Source organism: Amphiprion ocellaris, chromosome 5 (genome assembly GCF_022539595.1).
Source record: "Amphiprion ocellaris isolate individual 3 ecotype Okinawa chromosome 5, ASM2253959v1, whole genome shotgun sequence".
In the NCBI taxonomy this organism is placed as follows: Eukaryota; Metazoa; Chordata; class Actinopteri; family Pomacentridae; genus Amphiprion; species Amphiprion ocellaris.
The window spans coordinates 34,276,993-34,300,358 of NC_072770.1; the positions used below are offsets into that span (position 1 = coordinate 34,276,993).

Sequence of the window (23,366 nt, forward strand, 5' to 3'; positions counted from 1 at the left end):
GTCAAGTCAATTTTATTTATCACAAATCACAGATTTGCCTCAAGGGGCTTTGCAATCTGTAACCCATATGCCGACCTCTATTCTTGCACGCTTGATTCGACTACGGAAAGAACTCCACCATGAAGAAGGCGGACTACAAAACACACAAGAAGCATAAGTCATTCACACCTTTCAGAGCAGGAAACAGACACACAGATGGGAGAGAGACATGGGCAACGTAGGAGAAAGACACACCAGGCTTCTTCACCATAATGCTTTAAATTACAAATCCTTCCTGCCCTCCTTTTATGCTACATGCTTTTAATGGGGGACAAAACTGGCAGCTGCTCAATCCCAGAGGACGGGGAATGTTTTCAGTTCTACGAGACTATATCTGGGAGAAAATGTTTCAGCATTGTCACACACAAACGGTGGGAAAAGGGATTAAGGGACGACATGTCGAGCACGAGGTGGAAAGATGGACGGATGGTGGGAGAAGAAGGTGGGGCTTGCAGAGCAGGGTGGATGGCATTTCCATCTGTGAACTCCACCTTATGCGCGTTTGCAGGAAACCCCTTCCACTGGTTGCACACGGCACGCAGCGCTACAAGGCTGCAGCACGACACATAAACGTAGCCTATGATGTAGGAGGATGATGACAGGAGAGAGGAGGAGGAGGAGGGTGGGGAGGCAGGGGAGGAGGGGGGAGAGAGAGCCAGTGAGCGTGCCGAGTGAGATGAGTGAGCGAGGAAAAGGGCAGAGGGAGCGTGAGCGAGTGAAAGGGTGAGATAAGCAGAGAGAGCAGCATCTCTTGAGTGCATTCAGCTTGCAGCAGCTGAGGAGGCAGGAAGGCAGAGTAGAGGAGGGAGAGCACCAGCACCTCACCAAAGGGGGCGACACCATACCTCTCTCTCTGCCACTCTATCTCTCTCTCTCTCTCTCTTGCAGACACACACTTTCACGCATCACACACCCGTGTTTTGTGAGGAGGCGTGAGGCTCAGGAGAAGGATCACCACACAAGCGCGCCGTTTCGCTGGCTTAAGCAGCACTTTGGAGAGCTGTCTCTTGAAGACTGGACCAGAGCTGTATCCATCGCTTCATCCATCCTTCCCTTCCTTCCTGCTCTCCATTCCTCCAACAGTGAAGCAGCTCCTCCGTCACGCATTCCCTCGACCACTTTGGACTGATTTGCTTTCTGTCATTCATCTAACCTCTGATCTCGCCGGCTACTGCTTTCATCCCATTCGGCCAGGAAACAAAGAGCGCGGCCAGCTGATCGACTAAAAGACCCACCTTTCGACCGCAATCATGAACTTCCTCCGACGCCGTCTCTCTGACAGCAGCTTCATGTCCAACCTGCCCAATGGCTACATGACAGACCTCCAGAGGCCTGACCCACCTGCTCCTCCTCCCCCAACTGCCTCCTCCCCTTCCCAGCAAGGTGCACCTCCTGCCACAGCTCCTGCTCCTGCCCAGTCCCCTACCAAAGCTCCAGCACCATCCCAGGTTCCGGCCAGCTCCCCCGCGGCTCAGGAGCGGCGTCCGTCCCAGCCGGCTCAGCAGCCTCAGCAGGCCCAGTCCTCCTCCTCCGGTGGTTCCTCTGGCTTCTTCAGCTCCTTCACCTCCATCACCAACGTGGTCAAACAGACTGCTGCGTCTGCCGCCGGGTTCGTGGAGCAGACGGCTCCCTCTCCTTCCCTCTCCAAGAAGTTCAAGATTCTGTTGGTCATTGATGAGCCCCAGCATGAGTGGTGAGTATTCAGATGGTAGTGACTTTAATGATTGGTTGAGTGTTGTCCAAATGCCTGATGGGAAGTTGATGCAGCCGGTTTCTGTGTTGAGCCTTATTGAATGAAATTGGAATTCTCGGTGACCCTTAAGAAGCAAGCACTCTGCGGCTGAGTTTTGGCGTGAAGAATATTTGGTTAATAGCGAGCCAAAAAGAAAATGACTTACTGTTAAAAACACAAATTTAAGTGTGGGTGCGCTGGCCTAATGCTGACTGGCACATATTCAGACCAAAATGATCGATTCGTGCAGTCCTTGATGAGATCAAAACAAATAAATGGTTCACATGTTCCAGTAATGCAGCTACACGTACATGAAATGAGCCTTATTCATGCTTTATTCTGTTGTTTTTGTTTGTTTCGTGTCTTTGTATTGAAATGTATTCCAAGCTCTCCTTGAAGCTGCTCCCAAAATAGAAACAGCTCTATTAATCTGAACAGACAGGACTGATATTCTCTGGGGTTTGGACTCACACATCCCACCACCCAACGCTGTCACTTGTTTCTGTTCTTGCGTTTTTACATGTCTTCGTGACGGCATGTACGCGTATGCTTCTGTTGATGTGTGTGCATGTGTGTGTGTGTGTGTGTGTGTGTGTGTGTGTGTGTGTTCGAGCTATGAGTAAGTGTTTCCATCCATTGACGGTACAAGTTGGGTAACAGGATATAATCCTTATGATATCAACTCGTACATCATACTCTGTCATACAAGAGCATGTAGCTCTGAATAAAACATTGTCTTCTGCAAGTAAAATGTGAGTCCTTGGCTCTGTAATAATGTTGCTTTCACACTCACTGCATTCTGTCCCTGCAACTCATATTTTCAATGCTGTAAATGTTTTGTTTTGTGTGTGTGTGTGTCTGTGGATGTTGATTGATTTCACAGTTCTTTCATTATGCAGGTGTAGCTTTATCTTGTCAGCCTTATATTGGATATCAACGTGAAAAAGCAGAAGCCACAAGACACGTCTGACCTTTTGAATTTAATGGATACTATGGAGTGTTTTCATCTGGCAGCTATTGTTCAGCACCAGATTGTTGAGCTAAGCGTGATGTAGTACTGCAAAAAGCTCCAAAATAAGTGGAACTTGATTGGTACCGCTTCCAAAGTCAAGACTGGCAAGCTGAACTGTGGCCAAATAGTCCAAGTATAGTGACAGATTTGGATATCTATAGCTCTACCAAACTCCATCTTGTCTGGAGGATTGTGTGATACCGTCGAAAGCTCCAAGAAAAAGCTGATAAGTGGACCTTGAGTTGTGAGCGTTTTGTCAGCTTGGATATGTTTGGCCATGTTCGCTTTATTATCATCTCATTCTGTTTTGATTTTAAAAGCTACCTCAGTACAAAATGCTTTTTGGTCGTTGCAAAGGCAGATTAGAAACTGGATTTTCGATTCTATTTTAGTAAATTATTAATGCATGAATATAAACTGGCTTTAGTAACACAAAGAATGCAAATGCATTCTTCTCTGGGGATCTGTCTTGTAGGTGACACTGAGATTTAACCCATGAACTCCTCAAGGATGCCTGCATCCACAGCCCCCTCCCCTGCTTGTCTTTTGGTTTATAAATGTGTACATGTTTGGCATTGAAGGATTTAAAAACTTGTCATTTTGGGGGGAAAAAAGTGTTTTATTTCTTATGTATTTTGCACAAGAGCAGTCAAATCATATTGTCCAAATTACTGATGACTACTGTCAGTCAGGTCTTGTGGCATTTTCATGGTGAACTTTGCAGGATTAAAAATTCTAGTATATATATTATAGATATGGATTTAAAAAAAAAATTTACATGCACAAAAAACTTAAAACTTGCTGACTTTAAAGGATCACTATCCTGTTTCTATATTACGTCCAGGTTTTCTGACACTTTCACAAGAGACCTTTGGGGGTTTTCTCTCTCTGAAGACCTCATTTATGTTTGCATATAGTCAGATGCATGTTGTATATAAAACTTTAAGTCTTTTTGCTCCAAAAAGAACAAAAAAAGAAGGGAAGAGGTTCAATGTCTGCAAATTGTAAAATGCAAATGCAGTTATATAAATGCACTGTCACAATTCACTGTCACAAATCACATTGGTGGTGTTCATGTGGAGTTGTACCTCTCCAGTGCCATTGCTAGATAAACTAATCCCATTGGTTGCTGATGAGGTAATGCCACAGTTCAGGACACTGAAGGTTTAAAATGGACTGAAGGGTTTTTACTTGTAATTTCCAACACCATCAGCACAGGATTATCTCTATGCATTATGCATATGTAGATGTACTGATACTCCACTAAACTGTACTGACTAAATGTGACTCTCAGCTTTATGTTATGGTAATCTTGTATTTCTTGCTGCGACTGTTTTGGTGGCTTATGACTGGATGACAGCCAGCCATGATGTGTCTGAATGCGAGACGCTGCAACCTTAATTCATAAAAGAGGCATTTGAATGCATCGCTTTACTTTATACAGTCATACATCTAGATCTGCAATGATTCAACAAAATCACGTGTATCTGGTTATGATACACTTCAACTGTAAGCTGCCATATCAGACAGTTCATTGCTGGACAGAAATGAAAATAGATGTAACAGATTTGGGTTTACAACATCTTTAAATATATGAACTAGGGCTGACTACATACACTATAAAAAATGGCTGTTTATTAAATAGTTTTCTACAAATTTTCTGTTAAATTACAGATGATAACTAGTAAAATCACAGAAAAAGTAATTTTAAATCAATTTCCATGTTAAACAAACAAAACAAAAATGTGTATAAAAAAACAGTCCACATCAAGAATTTGTACTGAAACAAATGGTAATTTTCTCTTTTACATTTGGCCATCAGATTTCACAGGTTTTTCTCCATTTAAATCAGCAAAAAAGATTATTATTTTCTGGATTTTTCATATTATTTAAAAGTTATGTACACAAAGATTGAGAAATAGTCTATCATGTTTCCCTGTTTTGTTAATATATAGATATCATCATGTAAAAACACAAAAAAAGAACTGTATATATTGTCCACATCAAAAATGTGTATTTTTACAAATAGCATTTAAAAATTTTTTATCATGTGACAGTACAGTTACAGTGTTACTTAATTTAATAACAATATTTGACAGATATTTGCTGTTATTTTCACTGTTTTTATAGTTTTTGAATGCTGCAGGATTCCACCGTTTATTTACAGATTTTTTTCAGGCGTTCTTATTGCCATTTTTTCACCAGTTTTTTGTTGAGTGCAAAAACATTTATTCCTACAAGTGTTACCTTTACAGTCGCTGTAGCTTGTTGCTGCTGTAATTTCCACTGTCTTTTGCTAATCATTTTAAGTGTGAGTCATGTGAGTCAAACCGCTAACAGTGTGGTCTGACTCACATGATGTACTGTGGTTTTATCAAGAGCGGGTTCTGTTTACTCTACATCTGTGAGACATGTACAGTATACAAATGGATACACACCTTTTTGCTAAGTGAAAGCTGTGAATTATAATATTTAGATGTAGTCTGTGTAGAAACATTTTTTCACTCCTGCACATCTTTGCCTTGGCTCATACAGGAAATGTTTTCAAGTACTGTAATACAAAATTACTGTAGGGCAAGAGCAGCTACAGTGGTACCAAGTAATAGCTTTTACAATATAAATAATGTAATGCATTATTTTCATAAGCCTTTGCATTTTGTTTGTAAACAATCTCTCATTAGAACAGCTCGACATAAATATTAATGTCGTTCTTTTTGGGGGGTTGAATGCAGACTGAGGTTTCTTTTAGGCATTTGGCCCAGAGAGGCACTCTGCTAAATGTTATTGATTTTCCTCAGACACACGAGCGGGCTTGACACTCAGTGATGTAATCTGAAAAACAGAGCATACATCAGGCACTTCCACATATATCTATATATACATGATATATGTATATACATATATATGATCTAAGACCATCTTCAGGCTCCTAGGATATTAAGAGATCTATCATATTTTAGGACCAGTCCACATTTTTTGAAAATTCTGCAAAAACAAAACCCAAATTCCATCAGAAGCTCCACAACTATAGAGCAAAAATGAACAACCTTGGGTCCACCACCAGCCCAGAGTGAGATTTGAAAAACTCTTTTTATCCTGCCTAATCAGAATTTTCATTTGTGTGAGTAACAACGTTTCAAAAATAAGTCAGTGAGTAAATACTGATGCTATTGAATTTGTTCTGAAAATTCTCACCCGAGACTCAACCGATTTTGATGCAGCAGAGATTAAGCATGACTAAACTACATCCATTTTAATAATAGCAGTACTGGGCTGCCTCTTCACACAATGTGCCACATTCCGCAACCTTCTAAAATGGCAGCAGGCTACATTTTAATAATAAATACTCCCTGACCCAAACCAAGTAATACAATGTTTAAATCAATTCTAAAATGTATTGGAAAATCAATACAGAGTTCATTGTAATGCTGGCGGGCCAAGGTGGAGAAGTGCTTTGAGCAAGATGGCAGCTCAGGACTATAATAACCCTTCGTCGAGGCAGAACAGTGGACTACAGCAAACATAAATTGAACTAATCTGCATTTTGTCCTTTAGAGGTTTCACCATATAGTGTTACTGAAAACTACTTGTCTTCTAAGAATAAGAGACAAATCCCTTTTAAATTCATATCCATGACTTTTAATCAATATTTTTTGAGAAGATTGATGCAAAACCTAAAGGGGATTGGCATGCAATTAGTATTAGTTATTTTCACCTATATGTATGTGTGTGTGTGTGTGTGTTTTAACTGTGATAATATATCGTGATTGGATGATACATTTTTAATTTTCTCTTGCTCTGTCTGTCTTCTTTAGCTCTCTGTACCATGATTCTCCACTTCAGCAAATGATATCTGAGGGGGTTAGAGGCAGAGTGGTCTAACCCACATTAATTCTGAACTGAGTTTTATATAATGTATTTAATATTTTATGTTCTAGATTTTAGTGGCAAAGTGGTCTAACCCACAATCCAGATATAACGTTACAGTGGCACTTAGAATGTTAAACCATTCTTGAAAACACAAAACTTTGAACCCATTTTTCTCAAAATGGTGGGTTAGACCACTCTGCTTCCATACAATTCATCTCTTCTCTTCCCTAATTTAAACTTCCTTTTCTCCATCCGGCTAGACTTTGCATACTGATCAAATCAAAATGAGCATTAAATACGCATTTGGCATGCACTACAAACAGAGCGAAACTAGACATGCAGATACAAATGAGCGACAACTCCAAATGACGCTGGCATTGTCTTTTTAAATGCTGGCTGGCTGTTGTATAAGCAACCACGGGCATCACGACTCGCCCTTCATCTGATGGCTCATCCTCTACGTTCTCAAGTGCTACTATGATGAGTGTCTGAGAATGTGCCACAAAAAGAGGCCACAATGGGCGTCCAGTAATAAACCTGGAAGATGAAAGAGTGAGTGCATTTTCAGGCAATCCAGAATGTGGATGTGTTTTTGAGCAGCCTCATATATCCTTATGTAACAGACCTGAGCCCACTGAGATGGATGAGAGGTAAGACACTGTCCTCTAGGGTCTTTCAAGGTGATGTCAGCACAGCGGGGAGAATTAAGGAAGAGAGAAGGAGGCAATCTGGGAATCTCCCTTTTGTTGTTTACTCTGAATGTAATGCTGCTTCCTGTTTGGCCCAGCCTCTCTCTCTCTCTCTGTTGGTTGTTGTCTATGTTTTCCTCCCTGCCTTTTATCATGACAGGCACTCTGTGTGGCTCTGGAGAAAGTGCTCCAGGTTCATGATGTGATGAAGTAATGAGAGCAGACATGGTGATTCAGCAGTTTTAGCCCAAAGGCCACATCTGCTCTCTTTCCTTTGCTCTCTATATCTGTCTGCGTCTCTCTCTCTCTCTCTCTTCCTCTTTTTTGCTTCCCCTTTCTTTAAATCTCTGTTTATCTACTGAATATGTACTCTGCAGTTTCTTCCAGCGTGCCAGTGAGTGTGTTCGGCACCTAGATTGCATAAGTGCCCATCAGGGAGATTATTTCAGATTGTTGACTCTTGAAATGACTCGTGGCGGAAGGTTTTGTTGGTTTGACTGCAGGTTGATGGTGAATGTCACCCCTTTGCCCTGAAGCTCAAGCTGGAGCTTTAGCTCTAATGGGATACTGAACATCCAGTATGCAAAATACATTTGAAATTCATTCTGCAAAAGGTATAGACATTCTTTTAACCCAGTTCTTCCAACTTTGAAGCATAAACAACTGGACAAGGCCAAGAGTATACAGTCATGTAAGCAGCAATGTGATACCATGCTTTAAACTAAATGTTACTGCATGCATGCAAACAGCAGATATGTTTCTGGTTACTGTTTTGGTTAGCATATTAGCATGGTAACAGTTGCTAATTAACAAGTAAGTACAACTGATGCTGATTGTAGTGTCATTGGTTTTGAAGGTATTTGGTCATGAAGAAATAGCACTTGATGTGTCACAGGATCACTAAATTCACTAGGATTCATCCTCTAGAGACCACAAATGTCTGTACCAGATTTTGTGCCAATCCATTCAGTAAATGTTGAGATATTTGGTAGGATACATGAAAAATGACCTACTGGTAACACTAGGGGAGAAGTCTGGATCAACAGTTTGGGGTTATTCGTTCCTGGTAGCTGCACAGCAGAACGGGAGACCGTTTTATGAACTTGATCAGTTTTTGGTGTGATTGCAATGTCCTGACTTGAACATAAACTAGTTTGCATGTCTAGGTGTTTGCATTCATTCACTGCCAGTGTACACAGTGAGAGCAGGTGGGGAGGTGGAGCCTTTTATGTCTCTTTCAACATCACACACACACACACACACACAAACTAGCACCTGGATCCTCTGTTTCTGTTTTGTCATCCAATTATACATGATGGGGAGAAAAAATCCCACAGAATCCAGCATTTTTGGATGTTGTATTCCTCCTTGTTTCTGCTGTCCAGGTTTCTTAAACAAAAATGGTTTGGTAATAAAGTGGTCAATTGTAGAAGGTTATTTGCTAAAAAAACAGCATTTCCTTAGCGGTCTACACTTTTTAAGAACTCACCCACATACAGAACAATACATACACTATAAACAGTAAAAGGTGTCTGTGCTCTCTGTTGGCTGTGGTTTGACTTCGTGGTAGTGATTAGGCGTTATCGGTGGCATCATGGCTCTCAGCTGCAGGTCGTATTGCCGAACACACAGGCTGAGAGCTGACCTTATTACAGCCAGTCACAATGTCATGTTGACTTTACAGGCTGCTCTTGGGTTGGACTTCTTAATGTCTTGTACCTCTGAGCTCTTGTGATACTAGACTGGTGGCATTTTGAGGCCAACGGATGAGACAGAATTAACTCCAAAAGGGATTTTACGTGTTCCAAACTTGGTGTATTGCATGATTGAAATTGTCTTAAAGGACAATTCCAAGAAAATGAAAGCATTTCTCATTTGTTTATGTTTTGTAATGTGGACAACTCCTTTGGATATCACAAAGAAGATATGTCATCCTGCCTGAAGGATGAGATGATACTTAAGTTTTGTACGACTTATGCTGATGCTCAGTTTCGAGGATTTCCGCATTTCCACATTTTTTTTTTCCCCACTGTCACCAAAGTCATTGCTTAAAGGAAACTGCTAGATTTGTTGACCTTTTTTATATTATATAATATCATATTGTAAGGGCTTGGCCTTACTGTGTGACTGTGCCTTCTTTCTATGTACCTTTGTTTGGTGTCCATAATTCTGTATAATATATGAACTATTCTTTCTAGTGTTCAGTGCCAGGAAATGCATTTCTTTACAGATGAATAAAAACTAAACTACAGCCACCAGAAAGAGGCTAATTTTATTACTTTTTGATATGCAAAATGCAAATGGGGCATTGCTACAACAGAGACTCAATGATGCATGGTGAGAAATATAATTAATTATACAGTGTAATTATACGTTTGCTTTCATTTGACTGTCAACATAGTCAAGCAGCTGAATACCCTGTTAGCCTGTTGGGCGATTCAGTTTTTTTTTAACTTCATGGTACAGTATGGTGTCTCAGAAATCAGGTGCAAAAGTTTTTTGTTTTTATCTTGGAAATCGGGGTCATGAGAATGTGGTGAATAAACGCAATATAAATTGAACTGAAGCTGGTTTTATTGTGCAGCATTTTATAATATGCTCATGTCTCCCATATTGTCTCTGTGAGGAATACCCTAATAAACATAATGCTTGTGCTTAATCCCATGAGACCAGGCTATTAGTGCATGCAGATTTGTGACACTGGCTGTGTCCATACCCGCCAACTAATAACCAGCTTTAAGAAGAGCTTTTATCCTTCAGGCCTGTTGGGACTAAAGATCACAGATCAATCATTAACTCAGTGTCCGGAATTTGGGGGGATAAGTGCAGTATAGCTATTTAGCTAATTTAACTTTGGCAGGAAGGAAAATGTCCCAGTTGTACAATTAGTAAGTGTGCATGTCTCTTTCTACTTTTTCATTGCTTTTTTCCTCATTTGTCAGCTGTGGCGGACATTTTGCAAAGACAATTAGATAAGCACTGCACTTACTGCCTGTGCTTTCTCCATAAATTTACACCTCAGTAGGCTGCATAGCTGAAAGAACCAAACAGCTTGAGCGGCTTTATTCCAAAAAGTTTAATTTATCCAAAAAGCCACAGGCGGCAGTGTAGCCTAAATGAATTGCAAAGTGAATGATGCCAAAACAGAGCCAAGCTGATCTCTTACTCCAGCAAGCAACAAAGAAGTGAACTGTTGACAAAAGGTTTTGACATTCTTGTCAAAGATTTCATTTAACTTGGCAAACACCCATATGTAAAATGACACCAGTACTTGTCAGGGTTTTTCTTGGCTTTGAATGGCCCTTTCTGGAGAGACAGTAGCATGATCAGTCTACATACAGTAAAAGCAATAGGTTTGTGTTATCTTATTTGACAGAAAGATATACATTTTACTGTAAATCTCTGCTGACTTTCCCATCAGTGCTGGCTAAAACCTATTTGGGGGATGCAAAGAACCCCTTCTTCTGTTTGACTCAGTTTATTGTTTGTTGTGTCTCTCTGTGTTTGTTTGTGAACTAGCAATGTAACAAGCACAGTTAAATTTGTATTCTGTTAGTTGTTGGGTTTATCATGCAATTTTAGCCAACAAAATCAGGAAAACAGCCCAGTCACTGGTTAGCTATTTACATGAGCTAACATCACCAGCCCCTGCTCCTGCTAAACTATTTAGTGAAATGGCTGCTTCTCGTTTGAAATAGAAAATTTGTAAAGAGGACTTTTTTTATGTGAACTGATCTATAATGTAGTCATATTGATGGCTGGAAAATAGAGGATCTGTTAGAATGGTGTCCTTTTAGATATAGAAAATTGATTTTAAAATCAAAACAAAAGCAATAAACAGACGCAATGAAACAATAAAAAAGACAGTAAGTTTTGGCAGTAATCAATACTTAAGATGTTAATAGTCTATATCTGTAATATACATTAAAACAGTGTAAAATATTTTACTTGAGGCTGTCATACTATTATTGCAGGTTAGATGTAAAATAAATTGCAAAGCAAATGGAAGTGCTGCAATACAAAATGAATTTTGTCCACTTTATGATGTGAAAATCTACTTCCATCCAATGATGGGATATCAGGTGAAAGATCAATGCCCTGGCAGACATGTCACATATGTCAAGGTTAGTTTAATTTAATCTGTGCACATGTTGACCTTTAGTATGATTGTAGCATGCACACAGTGTACAAACAGACCTCTTAAATCCTCTTCCGTTAAGTAGCCACTTCAGTAGGAGAAGGAGGTACTTAGAGCGAGCAATCAGCATGTTAAAGAAGCAGAGCTCTATAGATTTATTCATTTCTGTCCTGCTGTCCTTAAACCAGTTTTACTTCTTTCAGTGGCAGAGGTTTGTATTAAATATTTTTTAGACTACAGTAAAAATGTACTTCAATAGTTTGGGGCTATCGTATGACATTTGTACTTTATTAACCAAAATAAACTGGAGTTGATTCAGCTACACTCCTCCTCATGGTTCAATGATTTCTCCTATAGCTGTGTATGCTGCAATGGACTGACTGACCAACATAATGAGTTGCACTCTCTACTGCAACTAGAACACATGGTACAATAACACAAAGAAACTGCAATTGTATTGATTGTGTTGTTATCATCGCTGATTTTATTTGTTCTGAGTCTCTGCAGTATTCCAGAGATAAACTTGTTACTCTGCACGAAGCATTCAGTTACCTTAGAGGGCCATAAACAAGACCAATCAGCATCACAACCTCTGGTGAAATAGCCCACTGTTGTCATGGCAACGGGTGATCCTCTTCAGTAATCTTGAAAATTTGTGGTTGAAAGGAGGGATAGATGTGATTTTCATGACAAAGACCTCTTTACAGATTACAGCTAGTTTCCTGCAAATAAATGAAACAAGACATCGAAATTGGAACTTCCTCGGCTGACATCTCACTGCCTTTTTCTCTCATTTATGCTTTGTCTTCATGTCCCTTTAAAAATAAATCACAAACAGCCTTCCTGACTGTAATGTCACAATTTGAACCATAAGGTCTAATAAATGTTTTTTTTTTTTTTTTTAAAGTCTCAACTACCTACATGATTAAAATATTTTCATGAAAGCCATGTGTATAGAGGTCAGATGGAAGTCGAATGACCGGAATGCAGGAGTCAATTTAATCAGGACAGTCCTCATTGTGCTTTATATACGACTTCCTGTGTGCATGTTGCTCCTACATGCTTTCTTTCCAGAGAGATGCAGATTATAGTAAGGTGTGACTGTACATTGTTGTCTGTGCAACCTGTCCAGGATGTACGCCGCCTCCAGCCCAGTGTGGATAAGCCACAGTTCTCCTCTAAGCAGTTATAGTTAAAGGATGGACTGAAGAGGCACACTATAAAATTGTTTTTCAACAAAATAATCTGTAGCCTCTTCCTGACAATATGTGGTGCACATTTTAAGCTTGGTCATTGGGTATTTTTAGCTGAAATGCAACATCAAAATAGAATAGCTTTATGGTCATCATACATGGAGGCATGAAGAAAATATAAATAGCTTCTGCTGGACGGTGCATTAATAACAAGCAATAAGAAATAGAATATCAGCATTAAATATTAAAATCAAATGTACATATAAAACAAGACAATATTAAAATAACATATGCAAAGGAGGCCAGATATATACAATATGGGAGGTAAATGAAATTAACTAAAAACCAATAAAATAGAATAAATATGGTCAGGAAATTGCACGCGAGCAGCATTTGAACCATTAAAAGTGACATTGTGCATTCAGGTGGACAGGTGTTTTGAGTTCAGGAGTCTGATGGACCATGGATAGAAAATGAGTAGTGGTAGAAAATTACAGCTACCACATCCCCTGAAATTTTTAGAAACGCCAGCACTTGTACACTTGTACTTCCTAGTTCCTGTCCATGAACCAGGTATTTTCTCACAGAGTTCTTAATATTTTGAACCGATCATTTAACTGGGATCCAGACTGCCACGTCTCTGCAGATATATTGCTAACCATTTCCTCCATTTTAAGCTACAGCTTGCTCTGTTTCGCTGTGTGATGAGATTAAAGTTGGTGGATAGCAGCCGCCTGTGGTGGACGGTGGGATCAGAGGTGGCTGGGAGCTGCTGCTGCTGCAGCGTTTTACCCTGCTGCTGATTCAAAATACAGAGCACAGATGTTGCCCCAGTAAAGCCCTCAAAGCAAATTTATTTCTAGAAACAGGTATACCCAAACTAGCTCCTCCCATTTACCTGTTAATGAAATAGATGGAGTGCCAACATCTGTTGTGAGATCAGTAAATGTCACTGTGTCAATGTGATTGATGGGTTTTCTTTGGGAAGTGAAGCAGGAACCATTTGCGAGACAAAGGTCAAGTTTGGAAGAAATATTGTTTGATTTCAACTGGATTTTCTACAGTTTCTCAAAATAGAGAGAAAGAAGAATTTCCCATTACCAGTAGAGGTTTATTTTAGGATGTTCTGGATCATTACATGTCAGCACATTACGCTCCATAACAACTGAAGATTAAAGCTCCCAGAAAGCTAGTTAGATGAGCCCGTGTTGGGTTTGTTTTACCAAATTACCCTTGTGAGATATTACAGGACAGGAAATAGTCTTTTAAAGTGAAGACAAAAGGATCTTTGTCTTGATTGCTCTTTGTAATAACTCATCTGCAACTCGTAAATGCACAACCAGACAGTCAGCATGATGTAACCCTCCACAAGGCTGAGCTGTTAGCTGTCCAGTAGCGTAAATGTAGGCACACTTGCAGTTGCAAATTGTGTTCTCTTCTTCAGTACAGAAATACACTGTGTAACTATTAAACCAGCATTATACAGCAATAAAACCAAATTGAATTGGCCTTGCACTAATGCAGTAATTACCAAGATCAACAACTTGTGATTCACATCCTGCATATGCACTTACAGTAAGTTCTTTTACATTTTTTTTTATTAGATTGGACTTTGTCGGCTCATAATACTCCTTTCAATTTATTCTGACACGACAGACTCTTTTCTTCAGTTTTCTTCTGTTAACTTCGGAATAAGGAGAATTTGTACAGTATGTCTGTGCACTTGTATTACTCAAGGTGTGGGGACATAAATCTGCTTGCACAGTCACACTGAGTGAGTTTGTCTCCCTTCTGGGGTCAAAATTGAAGTCGGATGAACATTTAGGTTCAGGTTAGGGTAAGTGATAAGATTAAGTAAGTAGTGTTTATGGTCAGGGTAGGGGCAAGTCTTCAGGTATGAGTGTAAGTCAATGTAATATCCTGTGAAGTGAAAGAAACAGTTCTGTATGTGTGTGTTTCTGAGACAGTGACAGTGAGAGAACAGCATTGGCACTTACTGTGATAATATCACCCGCATAGCACAGGGAGCTATTATGTCAACACAATCATTTAGCTCATTTCTTGACTAATTACGACTGAAGGAACACAGCAATCATATCCAGTACAGATTTTAATATTAGTGAACCACTTGTGTAGGTGTTCTATGTAACAAAATTGACATTGTATGCTTTGTCAAAGGTAAAGATTTTGAACTTTGGGGTTACAACTGTAGGTAATTATTCCAACAAATGCGAAATTAACTTCTTAGAATATGCAAATGTTCTTACTTTTGTTTTTTTGAGATAAAGGGCTTGTGTCTAACAGAAGTCATTTAATTGGCAGCAGGACCATCAGCAGTGCAGGCTGAAGACTCTGGAAGCATTTTCAGTATCACAGTGGAACAAGCTTGTGTTGAGGCCGTGGTCCTCCCTTTTTTCTTTTTTACAACAATCCACTTTATATGGATAAGCATGCATTACTACACGTTCCAATATTGGCATGTTAATTATTTAGTTCTACCTAATTGGATTTACAGTATAAGATGGATGGTTGCCTTCCAACTCTTCCCAGGCTTACAGACCTGGCTGTACAGTCTGATTAATGATGCATTTCTGACTAATTTCCCCGGCAAAACATAACAATGAAGGTGTAATTGGTGTCACAGGAAGGGCATGATATTGTTTTTCCTCCTATTAACAACAATCTAAGGGAAACCCTCCTAAATATCTGAGCAATTATGATCCAAGTGAGAGTACACAGTATTTGGCATCATTATTATTTGGTCTGTTAATGAATTCAAATTGAGCACAATTCATAAGGGACAGCATCTTTAGTACAGCAGATGGGGTACAGTAACAACTCTATGCTGTTTTTCACTCACACACAAAAGATACAGAAAAAAGTGACTCGACTTGACAGCAATGGTTTTGAATTACTTCATAAAATACTCTAGATATCAAAATTCTGTCTGTCTGAGATCAAACCGAAACACAGCGACAAGAATGTTGTATTACTGCTGTCTTAGCTGCTATGTAGTCATACTAATTAGATTGTTTTGGACAAAATATGTGCTGAATTGTTGCAGCCATTAGTGTACAGTTGTTGCCTATTAAAAGTGCTTTTCCACAGTCACATAGAAATCAGTGTTGGACTGTTATCAGAGGACTAACAGAGAAATGTATTCCTCTTTTTCTATGACACAATTCCATTTTTAAAATCTGTTTTGTTTTATGTATTTACCACTCCCAGTTTTGCGTTTTGCATTAACATGAGGTCTTTGCAATCACTAGGCCATTTGCAAGAATTTTCATGTATTTTAGCCTACTCTCCTACTTTTTAGTCTTGCTTATGCCCATGTTCGAAGCTTTATTCACCAAACTCTGTTACCTGGACAGAAATATGTTTTTGTACCACTAAATTCTGTTCCTAAATATGTTTTGAGATTTATTTGTGATCTGTTACAAATACATTTCTAATCAGCATATTTTTGCCATTTATTTTATACTGTCACTCTTTTTCAGCCAACTAATCGTATATCGGATGGGATGTAGTCCAATCATTTCAGTTGACATTCTCCCGAAAACTGAAACTCACTGTCTGTGTTTGTTCAGAGAAACAACAGCTACCTCCAAGCTACGACCTACTGCTCTGAAATGAAACTGAAACTAAAAGTTTATCGTCCTAATGTTTCCCCTGTAGCAGAATGATAATATGGTGCAACCAAACCATTGTGTTCTACAGTACTCACTGGATAAATGAGACTATATGGGATTCATCACCCTGGTAACCTAGAAATTGAAGAACCCACACTGTGTTTTTTTCCTAAACCTAACTTACAGTTTTAGTGCTTAAACTTAATCAAACAGTGAGTGAAAATGAAACTTAAGTCTGAGAATAATGGTCCCACGCAAAAATGCAATCAAGACTTATGCTTTTGTGACTCCTTCAAACTGGAAGTGTTTCAAACAATATCATAGTCTCCCCTTTTTTGGAGAAAGCAAGTTCCTTCAAAAACATAAACAAGAATGCATTTTAGTTGTTCTTTACAGCCTGATGAGTACTTTGTGTTCACGAGAAGGTGCATGTTCCAAAGATTTGACTGACATAAAGGAAGATGCTAAAAAGATCTTTCTAAGGCAAATTATGACCAAAACAAATAATATAAGGAGATTTGGCAGTTGCAGAAATATAAAAAGTGAATATTATCGCCAACAATAGGTGATATTACACTGGCAGATGTGGAGGAGGGTTTTAGTGGAGAGCAACATGCATAGAGACCCCAAGGCTGCTGTCGGAGAGAACATTTTCTCAGGAGGCTGCAGTGCTATAATATGCTAACAAAAGTACTGTAATAAAATCTAAAAGAATCTAAAAGGGTGAGCAAAACATTCATTTTGTTTTCATTTCTTTGTCATTTTATTTTGATTGTTTTTTGGAGTTCTACTATATAGCTAATCGCCATATTCAAATTCAGGTGTAATTAGTGTTCCTTTAACAAAGTCAGCAGGTTACAACTAGTCTGGACCAGTCCTGTACATTCTAAAGACAAGAAAATTAGCAAAAGCTGCAAATTTTCTTAATTCACATGCACAAGTCACTGGAGAATTCATCTGTTCGTGTGAGTTGTTCCAGCTTGAAACCCAATGTTCCTTGTGTCTAGCAGCTTATGCCATTAAGTATACTCTAATTGTAATGAAAGTACACATAATTTAATCAACTCAGGCACAGTGCAATTCAATAAGCTGACTGCACAAAGGTTTTCCCTTGAGCACTCCCTGTAAACACGCAGAACACTGTATAGACCTTTGGACCGAAACACCTACCTTGTAGCTTATAAGTCTCCCATGCGATTAAGCACAAGGCCGAGGGTTTCCCAAATTAACCAGAGGTTCTGCGGATTCCCTCTGGCAGAATTTAGATCGAGTCGTGTCTGCTCAGCTTATCCCTTTTGTCTGCGAGCTTCTAGAAGAGTAGGTTCAGCCTGCCTTTGTTTGCCTTCCATTAAGCTGGGGTCGATGTGAAGCACTGTTAGTTTGGAGTCAGCAGGGAATCGGTGGTATCTGACAGATAGCGGAAGAGAGAAAAGAGAAATCAGATAGGAGAACAGAGGTAATGACAGAGAAAGCTGGTTTGAACAGCAGAGACGGACATGAAAAAGTGAAGATGGAGGAAAAATGAGCTCAGCAGAAGCAAAGCTCGACAATCCCACTATTCCAGCTGTAACCATTAGATATTTATGATCTATTACAAGACGTTGGATCAAATGTGGCCCTGAACTTTTCTCCCCTTCTTGCTTTCTTTCACTGTCTGAGTTCAATCCACATAATGAGAGGCTACAATCTATCACAGCATCAGATAGGCCTAAAGCCAGTCTGATGCGCTGGCTGCTCTGCTCACTACTAACTCTTGGTGTTGCCCACACGCTCGTTGCAAAACAGGGGCCATGTTTTACAACAAATAATGACATAGCAAGACACTAAATATGTCTAGCATGTAATTATTTAATCTCCTGAGATGCATTATCTCTGGTAGAGGGGAAAACGTGCCACGATGGCAGAACAGGATAGTAATATAAGAAGTAATTAACAGCATTCGTGTATTCCACAATACAGTAGGACCCAAGAGGCGACCTAGCTGTGGAAAACATTCACATTCCTCATTACACATTTTAGCATGATCTGTTAATGCCTGATAAGAACACTGTGTTTTCAAATCAAGTTTATCTTTTACTTTATTCCAGTGTTGGTGCAAAGCTTGGAGTTCAAACATGCATTTTTGCCAGGTTCAAAGCAAACAGTGGGTGCAATAATGGTTATTAATTTCTTATGTCATACGCAACATCAATTAGATACAGGAGAAAGCAGATTTTATCCTTCAAAACAGGTCTTTAACTTCTGTTGATTTTAAGGATAAGTGTTATAGACAAACTGCTGCAATACATACAATGTTAGACTAACCAGTTTTCTAAAAGTTTGAATTTTATCTGAATGCTTCATTTTGCGTAATCCATTGAATTAAACACTTTACAAAATGGGGTACTTCATCAAATTAATGAAACACAATCAGTGAATCTATTATTATCATAAAATCTCTGTGGATTGACTGGTATACATTCATATCGCCCAAATCACAATGACATCAGTGGTATGAAATTCTAAGCTTTCACAGTGTTGAAAGGTGAGTCCAGTACACCGTGATATTAATCACATAAAGTGTTTTGTGAAAGATGAAGTGGTTTAGATAATGAGGCAGCTCTGACCTTGATTCTACTGTGTTTTGTCATCATTTTCTGCAGCAGGCTATACATGCCGCCAATAGAGATGACACACAATATCACACGACAACAGGGAAACTGCAGACCCTGCACATACTGTGTACTGGTATACAATAAAAAAGCTGCATCTGCACCCATCGGCCAATTGGTTCTGCCAAATTTAGTGTCTGCTGAAACTTGTTCCTCTCTCTTCCGTTGTCATAGCCAAAGTGAAAATCCATAAGATGCTGGAAAGTGGAACTGGCTGAATGTAGCAGGGACTGTAAATTCAGCGAGGCCTCATCAGGGTCTCAGACAGCTGCAGTGTGGCATCAAGTAATAATTCTCTGAAGTCTTAAATGGTCCATTTGACAATATAGTATAAGGTGCAGTGGTGCATTTTTGTCAGGAAACACGGTAACCCTTAACCCACAGACACACACATTTATACACCTACACTTGTGAGGTCTCTTGACATAACACATTGCCGTGGAAATATATTGGTAATCTGAATCAATGCACCTACAGGCTTTACTGCAAATTTTATGCTTTTGTTCTCATTAAGATCTATGCAGCGAGCTGGATGCTCTTTCAACAGCAGTTTTTAATAAAACATTTGGTTTGTGGTTTGTATGTATGAATTTTCAGACAGTTCTTGATCATATTCACGTTGATAAGCCTTTGTGGTGTGCAAGAACTTGACGTAACTGTGAACGCTGTGAGAAATATTTGGTTGACAGATGTAATGATCATGTAATGAGGAAAAAAGATGAGATTCTATAAGGCAAGTGAACCACAAATTATTTACATTGTCCTTGATGTAAGGGAAAACAGACTATCACCAGTGTTAAATGTTAAATGGATTCATATATAACTTTAGTTTCACAGTTTTGCCTCTCTTTTACTCATTCACACAAGGCAGTCACTGTGAAAAATAGGATAATAGGAAAAATACACAGTGTGAGGGAGTAAAAATATACAACAGTTCCCCGAACAGTACAGTAAATTCACATTTATATATTGTATTAGCATCATAGATACACTGTTGTAGAGGCTATTCATAAACCTTGCTGAAAAATTGACCCAACGATTCACAAATTATCTTTGTCAGTGCTCCATAACAGATCTGACAAAATGGTGGAAGGTCAATTAAACTGCTGTAGAGCTGCACCAGTAATATACTGGTATACAGTGCTGGACTGAAGCTAACTACTGGTAAAAATGACTTTCTAAATGTAACTGGAAAGGCCATTTCCAATTGGTTACTGCAGTCTCAAAAATCAATTTTCCTCTGTTTGCTCACTCCACAATATTATCAGCAAGCCATGAAATGATGAGCCATGTTTTGCTCTTTTTTGGTTGGTCTCACTGAGTGTTACCATGGAAACATAGGTCCTAGTTCAGCGTTAGCTTCGGGGTCAGATGGACAACTGTTTGGTTTTAAAATAAGTCAAGACCGTCCTCTTCCTTCAGCTTAATCAGAGCAAAGATAAGATGTCAAGATGCTTTGCAGGCGGGCAAATTTGCCCATGATTAATTCACTAAAGTTGATTCAAAAGCACCTTGCAATTTGCTTCGCCTCCACATCCCCACAATTCCACAGACATGCATTGATTCCTTCTCAAAGTATAGCTGTTATAAAAGCTGGCGTGACTGAGCCCTTAACCTTTAAATGGCACTTTGAAGAAAATAACCGTTAAGCTGTCCACACTTTTCCAAAATGTACTGACTCTTTAGATCAGAACAATGGCACAGAATCACAGAATAACCCTCCACTACTCCATCTGTCTGCCTCCCTCACATTCATCCACAAACACTATGGTGCATAGCTCTCTCATGACGTGACGCTCTGTAGTGGGTGTAAGTGTCAAACTGTCAATATGGAAACACTACAAACTGCAAAGGCCATGCAGGAGATTGCTTACTGTTCACTGTAAATAAACAGCATATGCACTCACACAAAAGCACTGACTTATTGCAGTCACATGAAAACACACACAGGCCCAAGTTAATGCTCGGAAGACATACAGGATGTTGCGCCAGCTATAACTCAAGCTTAAAACCTGTTTACAGAGGATTTAAAAAACACTCCAACTTTGTTACTTTGAATCTGAATGAGTAATATCTTGATAGAGTAAACCCATATCAAATATTCAATGAATCTGCAAACTTCTTGCTTTATTTTTTTTTTAATTTCATCACATAGAATATAGTTATAGTGGTGATACTAGCACAGAAACAGTTGTAAAGATAAAGAAGTGCTATACGCAGGTGAAAGTATGAATAACAAGTACAAATACACTATAACTGTATTAAGGTTTTCATACTATCTTCACTTCCTTGTTTTTTTTAGTTTTTTTAATAAATTCGACTCAAAGATCAGTCACAACACCTTTCCAAGAAGAAATGCTCTCAGAGAGTGCAATACTCTGCCAAGGCTGCTCAGTCTTTGTATCATTTGCGGTGGATGAATTCTTTAATAAAAAAATGACCTTGCTCTGAGCACAGGTGTGTGTTATGGATGTGTAAATTATGAACAGATACTGAATCAAGACCTAAATATGTGGCGGGCGGCAGGAATTCATGGGACTTGGAAACAGCCCCACAATTTAATCAGTCGTTCCTTGTATCAAGTCCTGATGAGTCCGCAATGGTGGATTTGTAGTAGGATTGCAATCATGGGATCGTCAGTAGGTAGCTAACGTAGTGTTCACTTGTTGTCATAGTTACAGTGATGCCTTGCCGCTATCTCACAATGATACAGAAATATTTAACAAGTCCATGGATGCAGACTATAAGCCACATCACTGCCAAAATCTAATGAGGTGGTCCTTGTGTCATTTCTGACCTTCCCTGAAAATTTCATCCAAATCCGTTATTCCATTTTTGAGTAATGTTGTGTACAGACTGACGGATTCACAGACAAACGTACGCCGATCGTCACTTAACTCCACCGCGTTCTTGGCGATGTAACAACATTAAAACTAATGCAGTATTTAAACAAATATAGGTTTTGACTCATCAGGACATGAACATGGGACCTCTGGTGTGTGGTTGGCAGCAGATCATTTGGTTCCTGTAGGTTTTGTGTTGGAGCTTTCTTAGATCAAGCTCATTCTGGCACATCCTGTCGATCAGATTGGGATCCATAGGAGTATAGAAGTCGGGTCTGGACTCTTTCTCATGTTCCTCATGTCTCTGCGGTGTGGCAAGTTGCATTGAGGCGGCTGTTGTCAGAGAAGGCTGTTGCCATGGGCTTGGTCTGCAACAATGTGTGGGTGGTAGGTGTCAAAGTAACATCCACATGCATGATAGAGCCTAAGCAGAACATTGCATTGTAATGAGACAATCAGCGTTACATACTTCACATGTCAATGATTTTAATATTGCAGCTGACTGATGTATATAATTACAGACGTTACAACTGAAGCCTCTGCTTTTTTTTTTTTTTTTAGCTGTTTTTCTAATTGACAGTCATTTCAGTGTCTCCCTGCAGCTCACAGTTATTCATTCTCCAGTCATCATGCAATGCATCATGTAGACCAACAGATCAATGTTTAGTAATTGAACTACTCTATATGATGGCTGGGAGCAGATGCCACTACCCCTAAACTACCCTCAGAAGGAATAATTGCAGCTCCACTGAAGAGATAAGGCAAGACAAAGGGAAGATCCAGGACTTTGTTTAAAAGGGAAAGCTAATTGTGGGGGCTGTGTTCTGTTCTCTGTAGATAAGTATGTGTGTGTTTCCATATGTGCATGCAGGGTAGGTGTGGGCTTGAGTGGATGGGACTGCAGTGACTGACTGTGTGTGGTGTCGTGCTGAGGGCTGCCTTCTTCATATTCGCCATTCACCTGCTTGTATTTCACACACCTCAGGGGAAGTCACATGACATGTCTTTTCTCAAACAGCTTAAAGAATTCCGGCAGGGAAACTTCCACATTTTGCTAAAAATGTGTGTCTGTGTATATATGTGTGCGTGTGCATATGCAGAGTGTGCCGCTTTTTGAGTCGTGACCAGAAAAGATCCTCCCTCCTGAGCTTGTCTCGAACACCCACATTGAGCTTTTGCTGCTGCCAGTAGGGAGCTGCAGTGTATCCTGTGCTGTGCATGCATTTGCTCGCTTGAGTGTAAGATGTGACAGGTGTAAAGGGCAAAGAAGAAGCTCTGGGAACATAGCGGCTAACTCTCCTCAACACCACAGGAATCCTTAAAAACATCGACGCCCAACTGGCAGAAGCGGAACTCTTAAGGCAGGAGTGATGAGGCTTGATTGGCCCGATCATCTGCTTTCAGCTTCTTCGTGACAGGTGGTGGAGGCTGGATTTAACCCGCTCTGGTTTAACCCTTTGTAGTGCAACAGAAAGCAGTTTAATACGGATATGACTGGTTTGAAATGGTCCTCAGGGTCAGATCATGGTCCTGCTTGATCTTAGGTCAGCGTTTCACTTCAATGATT

The 23,366-nt window shown here is 39.6% G+C and overlaps 1 protein-coding gene across 1 annotated transcript in view; it reads left to right on the forward strand.

Annotated features, from left to right (window-relative positions):
• Positions 1–707: 707 nt before the first annotated feature.
• Positions 708–23,366, forward strand: part of syn2b (synapsin IIb) — a 90,058-nt gene continuing 67,399 nt past the window's right edge. The window contains exon 1 of the mRNA XM_055010649.1: positions 708–1,732. Coding sequence (XP_054866624.1) covers positions 1,290–1,732 — 443 coding nt within the window. The 5' untranslated portion in view covers positions 708–1,289. The remainder of the gene's footprint in view (positions 1,733–23,366) is intronic.